Source organism: Peromyscus maniculatus, chromosome 8, assembly GCF_049852395.1.
Source record: "Peromyscus maniculatus bairdii isolate BWxNUB_F1_BW_parent chromosome 8, HU_Pman_BW_mat_3.1, whole genome shotgun sequence".
Lineage (NCBI taxonomy): Eukaryota > Metazoa > Chordata > Mammalia > Rodentia > Cricetidae > Peromyscus > Peromyscus maniculatus.
Window position 1 is genome coordinate 87,652,854 of NC_134859.1, and position 15,241 is coordinate 87,668,094.

Below are 15,241 nucleotides of genomic sequence, written 5' to 3' on the forward strand. Positions count from 1 at the left end.
CACGTGTGCACATACATCTCCCCATGGTGAGACCAAGTCTAATGTCTAGGACATGATGCTCATGCGGTGACACACATCCCCTCAGGCGCCCAGTGGGAGCCTGCATGTACACACAGATGGGCACGATCAACAACAGATCAGTGGACACAGACCCTTCCAGATGTCTTTAGATAACTAGAAACCCTAAGCATGGGCTGAGCGGCACGAGCTGAGCGGCACACTCCTTGGCAAAGAAAGATGCAAACACACTGAGATGGGGACCCAGGACACAAGTGTGTGCACACACTTCCCTACCAAACCAGATACATCTGACTCATAAGATCACCCGACCAAACATTCCCCTTTTCCTCCCACAGCACTCCAAGCCCAGGGCAGAGGTAGAGACCTCCCAGAGGCACACATGTGTGCACACACATGCACATAGAAAGGTAACAATACTGTTTCTATCATAGATAAAACAAAAGCTCAGAGGGAGAGGCCCATGAGGCCCTACATCTCCCTGGGAGGTCTACACGTAGTTAGTGCTTCCTAGTGGTGGGAGAGGCATTTTTCTTTAGTGGTGTAGCCATGGGTCAGGCATCCACAGTCCTGTAAATAACCTCTCCTACATGCATGCTCCAGCAAGCAACCTTAATGAAACTCATTGGCTCACCAAGAAAGAAAAGAACAGCAGCAAACTGTGGACGTAGAAGGGGGATTATTTGGGAAGAGGAAGGGAGTCAGCAGGAGCAGACAAGGGAGGATGATGGGGATAGAACCAACATACAGTAAATAGCGAGTATGAAAATGTCATGATTAGCCGGGCAGTGGTGGCGCATGCTTTTAATCCCAGCACTCGGGAGGCAGAGCCAAGTGGATCTCTGTGAGTTCGAGGCCAGCCTGGTCTACAAAGTGAGATCCAGGACAGGCACCAAACAACACAGAGAAACCCTGTCTCGAAAAAACAAAGAAAGAAAGAAAGAAAGGAAGAAAGAAAGAAGGAAAGAAGGAAGGAAGGAAGGAAGGAAGGAAGGAAGGAAGGAAGGAAGAAAGAAAGAAAAAATGTCATGATAAAACCCATCTGTATGCATAATTAATATATGCTAATGACTTTTTAATATGCAAAGAAAATGGAAATCCAGAGGGAGGGCCAAAGGTGAGGTGGAAAGTGGCAACACAGGGGTTGGGGATGGGGTGCAGATTGAACTGAGACCCAATATTTGCCCACTCCACTCCCGAGTAGGATTCTAAGTATGGCCGAGGGTCCCTCCTCACATTCACCAGAGCCTCTCTCTCACTTCTGGGATGTCTGGAGTGTGCTGATGCTTCGGACCCTGTTCAAGCGAGGAACTCCAAAGCCCAATAGCTAGAAAACTCCACTATGCCTCGTTTGACCCTCTGCCTCCAGACCCCTGTCCCTGAAAGAGCTTTCCAGAAACCTTTGAGAGCCGCCTTTCTCCAAAAGTTCCCCGAGAGACAGGTGTGGCAGTGCATGCACACAATCCCAGCACTGAGGCTGAGACGGGATGGTGAGTTTAAAGCCATCCTAGGCTACAGAGTAAGTTCAAAACCAGCCTGGGTTGCAGCAAGAGTTGATGGGAGCCAGGGTGGGCAGGGGTGGGGGTGGGGGAGAAATAAAAACAAAAGACCTGACAAGACCCTATGTGGGGAGGTAAGGAGAAGGTAGGGACACAGGTAAAGTGGGGTGTGAGGGCACTGATGTGACACCCCCGTGTCCAGGCTGTCTCTCAGCTAGGAGCTTTCTGCCCCATCTTGTCTTCTCTCTCTCTCTCTCCACAGAGGAGGCAACAGCTCTTCAGCCCCTTCCGATGCCTCCCCTCCCTCGGCCCTTCGAGGAGGGGAAGGTAAGATTTCCTAGAAGTCTTTAGCTCAGGGCCCCACCCAGATGTGCAGCCCCCTGGAGTCCTCAGGGCACATTCTCCAGCTGTTCCTCCTCTTCCTCATCCTTTGTTCTCAGCCACAGTCCAGGCTAGATAGGACTGGGGTCAGGGAGGGGAGTCTACTGACTTTGGGTCCCCAGCAGACAACCTCTGGGGGTCAACAGTAGCAGGGAAAGGATGGGGGGGTGGGGGAGGCGACCACCCTTTCCTGGAAGCCTCTGAGCCCGGCCCCCACTCCCCACCCAGGTCAGGCGACCTCCGCACTCACCCAAGAGCATTCTCAGCCTTTGGAGACACCACACACAGCAGAGAGCAGAGCAGGAGCGAATGGAATCCAGCCAGAGTGACAGAGGGAAGGGGGATGTGAAGGGCAGGAGGGGAGGGCTTCGGGGGAGGGACTCCCAGTTAGGCTGGAAAGCCCTGTTCCCCTTTGCCAGAAAAGGAGTGCCCAGCCCCTGATTTCTGAGTCCCAACCCTGGGGGACTGAGCCGAGTCTTTGCCAGTCTGCAGGAGTGTGAGGGAATGTGGAAACCAGGGACCGAGGAGAGAGAGCGTGGAGTGCGTCCTACTCACCCCCCTCCTGTGCCCCAGGGTCCCTGCCTTGTGCCTCTTGTGCTGAAACAAAAGGGTGACTTTGTCCACAGAAAACCTCCAGGGACAGAGGTACTACCCCCCACCCCCCACCCCCACACTTCACCCCTGCACTGCTGCCAGGCTCCCCTGCTTCTGGACTTGCTGAAGCCCTCCCTCTTCTCACCACTTCCTCCTCTCCCGGTTATCACCTCATATTTACCTGCTTTCACTGAAGGGGAAACAGAGAGGTGTCACAGAGGGCTAGCACCGAGGTAGGAAGGGAGTCCAGGTTAGCCCCTTAGACCTGTTACCTCGGCAATGCCAGGAGGGAACTGAGGAGTAGTCTGCCGGATCAGCTAGGGCTTCTGACACCTGGCTGGGGTTTCCCGTCCCTCCTCTCTGCCCTTGCTCCTTCCTCCCCCTCCTGGTGCCGAAAGCTGGCTCCCTACTCATCTGAGCACCTGGTGGGGGGGGGGGGAGGGGGGTTTGGAAAAGAGGAGACAGTCAGGCCACAGCTGGGATCCAGTCTCGAATTCCAAACCCTGTCTGCACCCAGTGTGTGGGGGGGGAGTAAGGGGGGTGTGGGGAGTGGGGGGCACCAATTCAGCATCCTGTCTCCATCGGACAATAACCAGACTCACTAGCAATCTCAGGGTAGCCCATACCTGCCCCACAAAGCCGAGGGAAGAACTGACCACGGCTGCTCTTTGTTAGGAAGGGGCTCTGAGGGGGAAGGAAAGAAACTCAAGCCCAGAGTTAATGAACCCACCCAGAGACACCAAAGTTCTGCCTTCTTCCAGGCAGAGATCTAAGCTAAGCCCCCTAATTCTCTACCCAGACAGCCTCGCCTCTCTGGGTGGTCTGGGGGGCAGGTCTCACCTGGGGGAAGAGGATGTTTTGGCTGTCTTGGGAGAATGTAGGAAACATTTCTGTCACCTGTCACGTAGTAGGAGACAGTGGCTGGACTCAGTGGCCTGGAGGGGAATACTATTTCTTTGAAGCTTGCACCTGAAGGCCTCAGGATGATGGGGCTGGAGATGGGCGGCGGCGGCGGCGGCGGCGGCGGAGGGGGGGGTGCTGGGGGGGGCTGAGGGGGTACTTCAGTGAAGAGGAATCAGCAACCCAGAGAGATGGGAGGGAAGGGGGGAGGTGGGGGGCTGCTTCCGGAGCCTCCTGGTGGGACTGAAATTAATCCATCTGTGGGGAACAGTGGGTGAGGAGCGCTCATCAAGCTGGTGACTCAGGCATGACCCACACCTTTGGTTCCCAGGGCTCAGGGTACAGCCAGAAGCTTCAAAACTCAAAGTTGGAGAGGAGAGAAGGGCTGGGGTGTAGGGTCGGGTGGGGAGTGTGGAAGACTCCACTCTGCTTGCCACAACTATGGGGTCACCTTTGACTTCATCTGACCCATCTCCTGTTCTCCGGTCCCTCCCCATGTCTATCTTACATTCTCCCTCCAGGGTCCCTCTAGCCGCTTCAGTAAGTCAGAGCTTAAGGCATTTCCGAAGTCCCTTCCTGTTCCTTCAGGTTTCTGTTACAATGCACAGGATGGATGGTGAGGAAAGGGCCTGGCCTCATTCTCAATTAGACAGTGCTTGTCTACCCAGAGTCAGAGAGGAAGTGGCCGGCTTTAGGAAGCTATCCTTCCTTAGTCATCTAGAGAGGCAGGAGATGGCTGGTGGTCCCCCTTCCTTCCTTCCTTCCTTCCTTCCTTCCTTCCTTCCTTCCTTCCTTCCTTCCTTCCTTCTTTTTTTCTTTCTTTTATTTGTTTATTTTGAGACAAGGTCTCACTATGTAGCCCTGGCTGTCCTAGAACTCCCTGCATAGACCAGGCTGGCCTTGAACTCACAGAGAGATCCACCCGCCTCTGCCTCCTGAGTGCTGGGATTAAAGGTGTGTATGACCACCATGCTGGGCCTGGTTCCCCACTTTAAGTGGAGGAAACACAGAACAGAGATGTGGCTGGAGGTTCATGAGCATCTGTATAATCATCTTGCTGGACCTACTTCCTCAGGCCAAGCCCCTTTCCCATTCTCAAACACTGTGGCTCTCTCTCTCTCTCTCTCTCTCTCTCTCTCTCTCTCTCTCTCTCTCTCTCTCTCTCTCTCTCTCGACAAGGTTTTACTATATAGCCCTGCCTGGCTAGCCGGAAACTCTCTCCATCTACCAGGCCTTAAACTCTTAGTAACCCTCTTGGCCTTGCCTCCCAAGTATTGGGATAACAGGGAAATGCCACCCTGACCAACTCAACCTCTCTTCAAGTATTGGTTGCTCTCTTCAGCCAGGGTAGGAGTGTGAGATCGGATTGAGAGGCAGCCACCCGGGATGAAAACCCAGCTAGCTGGCTTTGGGTATGTTATTTTCTCTGAGCCCACATAGTCCTGTGTATAGAGTGAGAGCTGAACACCCTCATCTGCTGGGTTGGCATGGGGCTGCCTGCTCTGTGAGCAGTTTGGCTATGTAACGATGCTCTATGTAGGGCAGGGGAAGACCACAGCTCCTCACCCAGGTCTCCCAGCTCACTGTGCTGTACCAACATCTGGACTGCAGCCAGGACGGAAGCTGTGCCTACGCCTTCGTGTCTGCAGATGTTGAAGAATCAAGTAAGTTGTTTAGGGTGGTGTCTGTGTGTGGTGAGTACGGTCAGGTCACTGGCTTCAACCTCGGTGTTCCTGGTGCCCACATCCCCGTCCCCTGAGAGCAGAGTAAGGGAGTAAAGGCTAGCCCAAGACACATCCCTCCAGACTGAAGGGACCTCCCGGCTGGCAGACAGGTGACAGCGGATATGGAGGCTTGGGGGAGCGTATCCAGAGGTGGAGATGGGGAAGTGTAACCCAGGTGTGGCTGTGAGAGTTCCTGCAGCTGGTCGCGGTTAAGGAAGGAGGCCTCAGACCTGAGCCAGAGAGGAAGCTCAAGGAGGGAAGGGCCCCGCCCACCTCTGTAGCTCCTCCTACAGGCCACCTCAGGAAGGACAGCAGGAGAGGGTCCTGGCTTCACTGCCTGTGAATGCCTGTCACGAGGGAAGCCTCTAGCCCCAAAGGACCCTAATCAAAGTGACAGCTGTGGTTACACGAGACAAGGACCTTGGGTCTCCTTGTGTGGTGTGGCATCTCAGTGAGTGCCTAGGAATTAAGCAGCTTGTTGAAGGTTCCCCACCTCCAGCTTCCCTGAACTAGGTGGGAATCTCTCCACTTCCCTGGGGGGCTCCAGCAGCCCCAGCCTGATCCCACACCAGGCTGGAACCAGTTTTCAGCAGGACTCAAAGCGCCATGGCTTTTCTTCCCACAACTGATGTCCACCTTGGGCGGCTGCTAGCTAGCATCTCCCTATCCAGGGAGACGTACCTGAGGCCACGACCCGGCGAAGGCCCAGAATTAACCAGACCAGTGAAGATGGCAGCTTCTCCCACCAGAGCTTCCGAATAACATGGTTATTAGAAACCTGAGGCCTCACATCCTGGCCCTAAGCACAGCTGTCATCCTGTCTACTCCGACCATGCTGGCCATACCTCTCAGCATGGCCAATGGGAGAAGGCCTGGTTCCATACCTGCCTCCCCTGCCTAGCTGTAAGTGCTGAGGGGCAGGCACCTAGCATCCCTCTGAGGGTATCTCAGCATCTTGCATTGGGCCAGCCTAACACTTCTGATTTCTTGACACATCCCGGATGCACGGTCTGGAGTGGAGTGCTAGGCATCACATTTCTCGGTGACTCCTAATTTGGTGATCTCCCAAACCGACCCCACCAGCACTGGCTCTCTTCCCTTGGGTACCCCGTTCTAACAACTGAACTGCCCTACTCTCCCCCTCCCCGAGAGCCTGCCTACCGGAAGTCATCCGTGCCTCTCCCCTTTCCCTTGGTCCTTAAGGCCCATCAATCACCGAGCCTTGATGGTTCTGCCACATGAAACTGTTTTCCTACATGATCTCTTTCTTCACCGTGTGTCTCTAAGCTTCTCTCTTGTCCTTTGCTGGGGACATCTGAAACAGTAAATACGCCTGCCCACACTGCTGCTGTGGAGCCCATCACCTCTGAAACAAAGGTCAAAGGCTAACCTGGTGGACAGCCCCTGCAGAGGTTACCAGCTTATCTCAACCAAGCTCAGCCCATACCCTGCACCAGGCCCCACTGGCCACTGCCCAGCAAGGCTTTCGGTCCCCTTCCTGGTATCTTTCCACTACCCCTTTTCTTTTTTTCCTCCGGTACCAGGGATTGAACTCAGAGCCTCAGGCAGGCTAGGCAAGTGTTCTACCTCTGAACTATACCCCCACCTTTGTTCCTTTTAATATGAAGACAGATCTCACTAAGTTGCCCAGGCTGTCTTTGAACTCACTCTCTAGCCCAGGCTAGCCTTGAACTTGAAATCCTCTTGCCTCTGCCTTCCAAATAACTGGGATTACTGACCTGTGTCAACAGGCTCAGCCTTCTCCTGGGTTCTCTTGACGCTCCCTTTACTCATCTCTACAAGGCCTAGTACTATCTGAGAATAAATTAATCTTTATATAGAGTGAGTTAGATAGCTTTTTTTTTTTTTTTGGTAGATTTGAAAGCCTTAAAAATGTGAGTCCCCCACCCTCAAGCTGGGTGGTGTTGGCGCATGCCTTTAAACCCAGCATGAAGGAAGCAGAGGCTGGCAGATCTCTGAGTTCAAGTCCAGCCTGGTCTACAAAGCGAGTTTCAGGATGGCCAGGGTTACACAGAGAAACCCTGTCTCAAACAACAACAAAAACAGTGAGCCCCCTGAACAGCAGCTTGAAGCTCAATAGATAAATAAATATATTTGATGAATAAATGTTTGATAAATAAATGTGTGACTTTTAAAAAGGCAATCTTGCTATATAATTCAGGCTGGCCTTGAATTTACAGCCAGCCAGCCTGCCTCAGCATCCTGATTACAGGCATGCACCACCCACCCAGCTTAAATGAATGACCTTTGAACCCCCGTCTTGCATGCTCCAGAAATATTGATCCATCAGATTGCTTAGTCACAGCCTTGAGAGCTCAGCTCTAAGTGTCTCCTTGGAGGAATTAATTCCCACTACCACAGTCTTCCTGTCACTTGCTGTGGATGTGACCTCTGCCTGAAATGCTCCTCACCTGTCATGCTCATGCTCTCTCCCTCCAAGGCCTTTGTGCCCCCGAGGGAATGTCTCAACTCCTATCATGCTTAGGGGACACAGTATAAATGTCACCCGATGATTAGGAGCTCTCAAGGTTCAGGGTAGCCTCTGGCAAAACCGCCCAGCCGGACTGCAAGGTGGGTTTCTCCAAGCCACCTCCAGGATCTGGGGTACCAATGCCCCCTTCCTCTCCTCCCTAGGCCTGCGTGTGGCTCTGTCTTCCCTGCCAGCCTGCAGCTCGTGACCCCCATGTGCCTGTCAGCAGGCATCACCCTCACAGAAGCATTCACCCATCTCCCCCAGAACACAGCACTGCAGCCAGCTGCCCCTCCAGCATCGGCAACTAAACCCTACAAAGTCACCCCAGCCAGGGAGAGGCAGAAATCCTGGCCGGGAGTCCGGCTGCCACAGGAAGAGCAGCTCCTGTTGTTCCTTGGTCGGAGTGCTGTGCACTGTGCTGACCTCAGCCTGAAGAGCAGGAGCTTGGAACACCCTGAGGGAGAGGCCACTGTCTGGAAGACTGTCCCTGCCAGGATGCTCCAGGCTGGGGAAATGTTATGAATGTCCTAATCACACATACCACCCTCAGGGAGAGCTCCTAGAAATGAAGGGACCTCAAGAGGAGCCCTGAAGACTCTCCTGTCCCAAGAGATCCCATAGAAAGCTGTCCAGAAGCAAAACAAAACTTTCTTTGGTTTTGCGGTGCTAAATTCAGAGCACATGCCGGGCAGGTACCATGCCGCTGGGCTACATCCCCAGCTTGGTAAATAAAACCCGACAGTGTCAGGGAAGCCACAAACCCAGTCCCCCTTAAGGGACCCAGATCCAGTTTTTAGGAAGGGTGCTAGGTTCAGCGCCACTCTGCACTGACCTGGCCCTGTGGAGGTCTTGCCCAGGCTGAGCTGCCGAAGCCTCCTCTGGTGGGCACGTCCCCCACAGTGCACCTGGGCCTGGGCAGCGGAGTTCAGCTGGATGTTGCAGACATCGCAGAGTGTGTAGGAAGGTCGTTTCCTTTCCCGCTTAGGCTTCGATGACTCTGGAGAGTGAGGGGGGCACTCAGGTGCTGCAGTGGTGGGGGGCTCCTTCTCGCCTGAGGGGGACGGGCTCAGTGGCCTCTTCATACCTGAGCAGATAGAGAGAAGGAGACAGACATGTGACGGCTGAATGGTTGCGAACCCACAGAGCGGGAGAGGTTTGCAATTTGAAGACGCTGGTGGGTATGCCAGGTGACCCCCACCTGAGTTCCAAAATGTCAAGAGGAAACATGGTGGGGTGGCCTGTTTTAGGCAGAGCAGCATTAAAATACGGGAGTACTGGGAAGACTGTAAGACATGGCTGCACACTGGGAGGCCGGTGGCTCACAGGATCTCAGGGCCCGAGAGCCAATCTCAGAGAGGAAGATGGGGTCTTGGAGACAAGCAGCACTTCAGAATCAGCAGGAGACCAGCAGAGTCGTGTTTGGGGACGTCATTGTCCTGTTCTCAGCCTCGAGGCAGGAACTGACAATCCCCTGCCAGGCATGTGGTACAGTATACTTACTGGAGACCAACAGTCCTCTGGCCAGAAACCCAGCCATCTTGTGCCCTATACCTAGCCAGGTGACATTCACCAAGAGTGACAGCCTGCAGAGACGTCCCAGCCCCTGTCCCACACGGCCTGAGATGTCCCTACTGTCTTGGTCACCTGAGCTGAGGCCACCGTTGGCCATTTGGTTGAGACAATCAGAACACACAGTGTCCCAGCCTGGACACCCCAGCCTGGACTCTCAAGTCCTCCTTTTAGGCAATTACCCCCATTTCCCAGATAACCTCCCCTTCCTTCCTCATTTCTTGGGGACTTTCATTTGTCGGCTTCTGTTTCTGCTCAGGAGCTGGCTGCCAAATCCCCTCTTTCAGACAGAACTTGTGATATTCACTTCCTTCCTGGTATGTGTATGTGCATGTTTACAATGTGTGTGTGCATAAGTATATGTGTGTGCACCTGTACATATGTGTGTGTATGCACATGTGTGTGTTTCCTGCCTCAGCTTCACTGGGAGACTTCCTGAAGTCACTGCCTGTTCCCCTCAGACTTGAGCAACCCCAAGGTTTGGGGAAAGCATGGATGAGCCCATCTTTCTAATCACAGATGAACTGTGCAAACTTTTCCCACTCATGTTGAAGCCCTAACCTTAAGTATACCAGAATGTGACTGCATTTGGATAAAAGACTTTTTTCCTCCCCAGGCAGGGTTCCTCCTGGAACTCTGTCGACCAGGCTGGCCTCGAACTCACAGAGAACCGCCTGCCTCTGCCTCCCAAGTGCTGGCATTAAAGGAGTGGTCAGCTCACCAACACCCTGCTCAAATACTGTCTTAATAAGAAAGAAATTTGAACAAGGCTATTTCAGAAGAAATCAACCCTGAGCCTGGGTGTTAACACACACCTGTTATCCCAGCTTTAGTGGAGGCTTAGGCGGGGGATCAGGAGCTGGAAGCCAGCCTGGGCTACATAGCAAAATGTCTTTAAAAAAAAAAAAAAAAGAGTAGAAGGTTGGTCTGTAGCTCAGTTGATAGAGTTGCCTAGCACGAGGGAAGTCCTAGGTTCAGTCCCCAACATTACGGGAACCAAGCATCGGTGGTACATGCCTGTGATCCCAGCGCTTGGAGGGATGAGAGGCTCAAGGTTATTCTTAGCTACATAGAGAGTTTGAGGACAAACCTAGGGTACACCAGACCCTGTCTATGATTAATTAATGAAAATAATAAGTAAGGAGAGAAGCCACCACTGCCACCGCCAACGCTGTGACACCATGGGTCCTTAGCTCCAGAACAACACATTTCCGTTGTTTAAGCCCCTGTCTTGCACTGCTCTGTGTGGCAGCTGGAGAGAGCTAATACTCCTCCTTCAAGGTCACTTCCTGCGTCCTTAGCCACTGCATATCAGCTCAGTTAGGAAATACCCCAAGGTTCTCACAAGAGCACACATCTAGTGTGTGTGGGGGGGTGTCCACATCTGAAGAGGAGATTGATTACCCAAGTCCATGGCCGTGAACCTGCGCGCATCTCCTGAATGTTCTCCGTGAACTGTTTGGTGTTTTTGTGGGCAGTGGTCCATGTGAGACATGTCTGTCATTGCTCGTGTGGGGACTGTGGGTGGAAGAGTGACCTAGCTTAGAGTAGGTGTCCCCTGATGGTTCACACCTCCAGTCTCAGTTCTGGCCACATGTCACTCTCGACGTGTTAGGTCACTACAAGTGTCTCTGTTCACTGTCACATCCACCCTGTGTGCACGTCATGGGAGGATGGATACAGAGATCAGGCTATGCACCTACAAGCTGAGGGATCCCAAAGATGACCAGATATCCACTGTAGTTTAGGGGAATGACATGGGACAGATTCCCCTTCACGGTCCTCAAAGGCACCAGCCTTGAGAACCCAGCTCTGTGAGATAATCAACTCTGTTGTCCATTTTGTGTTATTCTCTTACTCGTACTCTATTAAACTAACACACTGTGGGTTTGACCCTCATACAGCCACAGACGCCTGAGAATTTGAAGCTCCCATCCTGGGTTCAGGGTGGTGCCCCTGGGCTGAAGTACCAGCAGTCACTTCCAAGTGGTCCAGTGGGCAGCTATCGGGAAGCTAAGAGGCAGCTACCCTGAGCAGGGATACATCACTCTTCTAAATGCATGAGACACCAAAGTCACCCCCTACAGCTATGCCAGGGACCCAGAACACTGCCCTCCCCCACAGAAGCCACACTGGAGGTCACACTCTCAGGTCCCCAGTGCTGCGTGGAGTCTCACTAATACTTAGTCCTCTTTCGGCCCTAGGTGGCAGGCCTCACAGCTCTTCTGCCTTCTCTAACTCTCCCTCCACGCTCTAGCAGGAGATGGGAAGGAGGTCCCAGATGCCAGAGTTAGAAGAGGTGGCCCAGGTGTCAAGAGCCAGGTGGAGGCCTCAAAGGAATGGGACTTTCTTAGCTGTCCAGGAAGAGCTCAAGGGGACAGGGATATTTTGAAATCTCAGTGCAATTTATGGCAGACTGGACGGGGACATGGCTCAAGAGAGCAGACAACTATGTGCCACACTGCTGCTTAAACCTCTGTGATATACAGCCTCTGGGCTCGCAGAACTGCCGGGATGCTGGGCTAACGTGTGTCCCCTGCCAGGATGCTGGGCCTGCTGTGGCCTGTCCTGCTTGACCCAGCCTCCCCAGCTGTCCCCTCCTGAGCGACACTGTCCCAGCTAAGCCAGGGCTCTCAGTCATATGGAGGCATGGGCAAGTGTGGGGATGCACAGGGCTTGTCTAACTCTACGTGAACATCATGGGCGCGCGCGCGCCACACCACACCACACCAGCCATACTCAACACCATCATGACTCACCGCTCTCCTGTGACCTCCCCTTTAGTCTTAGTGATGAGAAGAAATGGAGTCCAAGAGCAAGGCAGTGGCCTTGCTTCAAAGACCAGGGAAAACCAGGGTGAAAACTGGAGAAAAAAAGACCCAGAAGCTTCTCTGGGCCTAGGGCAATAGCTCAGTTGCTATTGTTGCCTGCCTAGAATGCATGAACTTCTGGACTTGATCCCTAGAAGCATATAAAACCCAGTGTGGTAGCACATGCCTGTAGTCCCAGCATTTGGGAGAGGCAGAAGGATCAGAAATTCAGAGTCAGCCTTGGATACGTAGAGAGTTCAAGGCCAGCCTGGGCTATGTGAGATCCTGTCTCCTCCTCCTCCTTTTCTTTTCTATTTTGTTCTTTGTTTTGTTTTGTTTTTCAAGACAAGGTTTCTCTGTGTAGTCCTGGGTGTTCTGGAATTTACTCCATAGACCAGGTTGGCCTGAACTCACAGAGATCCACTTGCCTCTGCCTCCTGAGTGCCAGGATTAAAGATGTGCACCACCACCACCCAGCAAGATCTTTTTAAAACTCCACAACAACCTCATGAGGTGGACACTATTAGCAGCCTGCTGCACGCCTCCACAGGGTAGAGAACTTCACGGTTCCCAGCTAGACCTGAACTGCACTTGTCTGACTCAGAGCCCTTAACCATTGCCCTGTCCCACCTCTTTTGCCTGAACAGCCTGTGGGGAGGTTGCTCAAAGGCCCAAAGGGGATCATGGGAGGATATCAGCTATATATTCCCCTATTAGGTTGAGAATGCTCTTGGGTGAGTGCTGAGGTTGCCTGAGCTGGGTGGGGAGTGGGGGCCGGGCTCAGAGGCTTCCAGGAAAGGGTGGTCACCTTCCCCCCTCCCCCACCCCCCCATCCTTTCCCTGCTACTGTTGACCCCCAGAGGTTGTCTGCTGGGGACCCAAAGTCAGTAGACTCCCCTCCCTGACCCCAGTCCTATCTAGCCTGGACTGTGGCTGAGAACAAAGGATGAGGAAGAGGAGGAAGAGCTGGAGAGTGTGCCCTGAGGACTCCAGGGGGCTGCACATCTGGGTAAATGTGGTGGTGGGGGGGGGGCTGAGCTAAAGACTCCTAGGAAATCTTACCTTCCCCTCCTCGAAGGGCAGAGGGAGGGGAGGCATCGGGAGGGGCTGAAGAGCTCTTGCCTCCTCTGTGGAGAGAGAGAGAGAAGACAAGATGGGGGCAGAAAGCTCCTAGCTGAGAGACAGCCTGGACACGGGCGGGGGCCAGGCAGGGAGATGCCACACTCTGGGTGAGAATCGATAGGACCAGAGCCAAGGAGGCCAGATGGAAGGACAGGACGAGAGAGAAAGAGCATGCGTGGGTCCATCTGTCCAGTGTACCCAGGAAGGGGGTACCCCTCCCTCTCCCCACCTTCCCTGAGAGAGGGCCCAAGGCTGAAGCAGAGAGAAGGGCTGTGAGTATGATGGGGGGGGGGCAGCCTATGAAAGAGCTATATCTGTCCACATGGAGCTGGTGGGGGGGGAGCACTCAGACACAACCCCCAGGGTCCCCTCTCCACAGCTCTGGATGGATAACGAATGCCTTTCAGAACCCCTGGCTTCTAGTGGATTCCTCGGCTACTGCTCGCCAGTGAGATCCTCTGCTTGCCTATGCAGAGGGTGAGAGGGTCAGGGGTGAAAGGCCAGAGAACACACAGAGGAGAGGGTTGTCTCCCAGAAGGCCAGGGAAGATGTCCTCTTCCAAAGGGGTAACTGGAGGAGAAATTTCTAGGCCTGTTCCCAACTTCAGCCCGGCATGGAGACTCCCTCAGCAAACACTTAATGAGCCCAATTACACTCTGGCATTTCCCCCAGGTCTGCCAACAGCCACCTTGTATCTCTTCCAGCCAGGCCCCAGGCCCTGGCCCTGAGAAGGGGGCCTGGCTAGCGGGCCAATCTCAGCTGGTCCCTGCCTATCTGGGCTTTGGTTTCCTGGTCTTTAAGGAGAGAGGACTTAGGTTGAACATGATCTCTTGGGACCTTTACAGACAGAGCCACAGTGGTAAATCAGAGAGAGCAGCTGTGTGCTGGGGGCGGCCAGGCCGGGCTCTGTGACCCTGTCTTCGTTGCATAAAAAGGAGCTGCTGCCCGGTGGGTGAGTGCCCAGCACCGCGAGGCACTGTAGAAACCCCCCCACACCCCCACACCTCAGGACACTCCGGAGGTTCTGCGGGTTCAGAGTGGAAGAGGCAAGTGAACTGGGCCAGGTCCCCCTCCCCCATACACATCCCAAACTGTCCTACGGAGTCAGGGTGAGGGCCCAAGCAGACCATCTCAGTCACTCTCCTGGCTATGAGCAGAGTGGGAGGAGGGCCACCCTACCATGGACCCAGTTACGCAAGGAAGATTCTAGAAGAGGAGAAGCCTCCTCGTGCTCCTGTCCTCGTGGAGCCAGAGGCCCTTCGGTGAGCTGGAGGAACTGCCACCAAGCTTGGTGGCTTCTCTGCCATCTCAGCCAGCCGCCTGCCTCCTCCCGTCTCCCAGGGTGAGCAGAGAAAACAGTCCTGGAGTACATGCAATTGATGGTGCCTAGCCACGCTGGCTGGGACTCAGGGTGCCTGTGGAGGCTTCTGTCCAGCCTGTACTGTTCACAGGGAGCTTAGGGGTGGGATGGAGGGGGCGCAGCTCCCCAGGTCCCCTCTCCACCACGCTGGATGGATGATAAATGCATTTCAGAACCCTGGGCTTCAGTGGGGTTCTCAGCTACCGTTCTCCTGTGAGGTCCTTTGTCAGCCCATGCAGAGGAAGGGATGGGAAGGGACCAGAGGCCATAGCATGTAGGGTAGAGGGTCGTCTCATGACTCAGACCCCACAGGAGCCAGAAGCCCCCACCTAGAGGACCGAGTTGGGTGCTCTGAACAAGGCCAGCCCTGCTGGCCCCCCAGTCCCATACAAGATGCTTGGGGTTGGGCCCAGGAAGCAGAGGCCAGGCCTGAAGTTCCACGGGACAAGCGCCAAACAGCCATGTCTGTCTCCTTTCTCAAGTAGTGACAACAGAAACCTGTTTCCTCCCTGGAGACTTCTGAGTGCTTAGGATTGGGAGTGAGCTGGCCAAGAGTTTTGGAAAGTCAGCTTCCCATCCAGCTCCAAGGTAGGGTAAGAGGGCAGAGGAGGTGAGGGCGTGTGATGGTTCGGATAAGATCCCAGCCTTTCTCTCCCTGTGCCCTGCCCTGTCCCCACTCCTTGGTGTCGTCTAGGTGCTCCAGGGGACACCCCCTTCTTCCCGAAAGCCCCAAAGAAGAAGGGGCTTCTTCTCCTGAGCCTTAAGACTCC

General features: G+C 54.1%; 1 protein-coding gene across 11 annotated transcripts in view; it reads right to left on the minus strand.

Moving 5' to 3' along the window:
• The window catches only part of Znf385c (zinc finger protein 385C), a 53,102-nt gene that overhangs the window by 17,166 nt on the left and 20,695 nt on the right, over positions 1–15,241 (minus strand). For 8 of the 11 annotated variants that reach the window (XM_042282796.2, XM_076543386.1, XM_076543384.1 and 5 more), the window contains one exon: positions 8,443–8,694. In XM_042282796.2, the coding sequence (XP_042138730.1) occupies positions 8,443–8,692 (250 nt within the window). In that variant the 5' untranslated portion in view covers positions 8,693–8,694. Of the gene's footprint in view, positions 1–8,442; positions 8,695–13,051; positions 13,117–15,241 lie in introns of those variants that run through there. The other 3 variants (XM_076543392.1, XM_076543391.1, XM_076543393.1) reach the window with 2 other exon arrangements.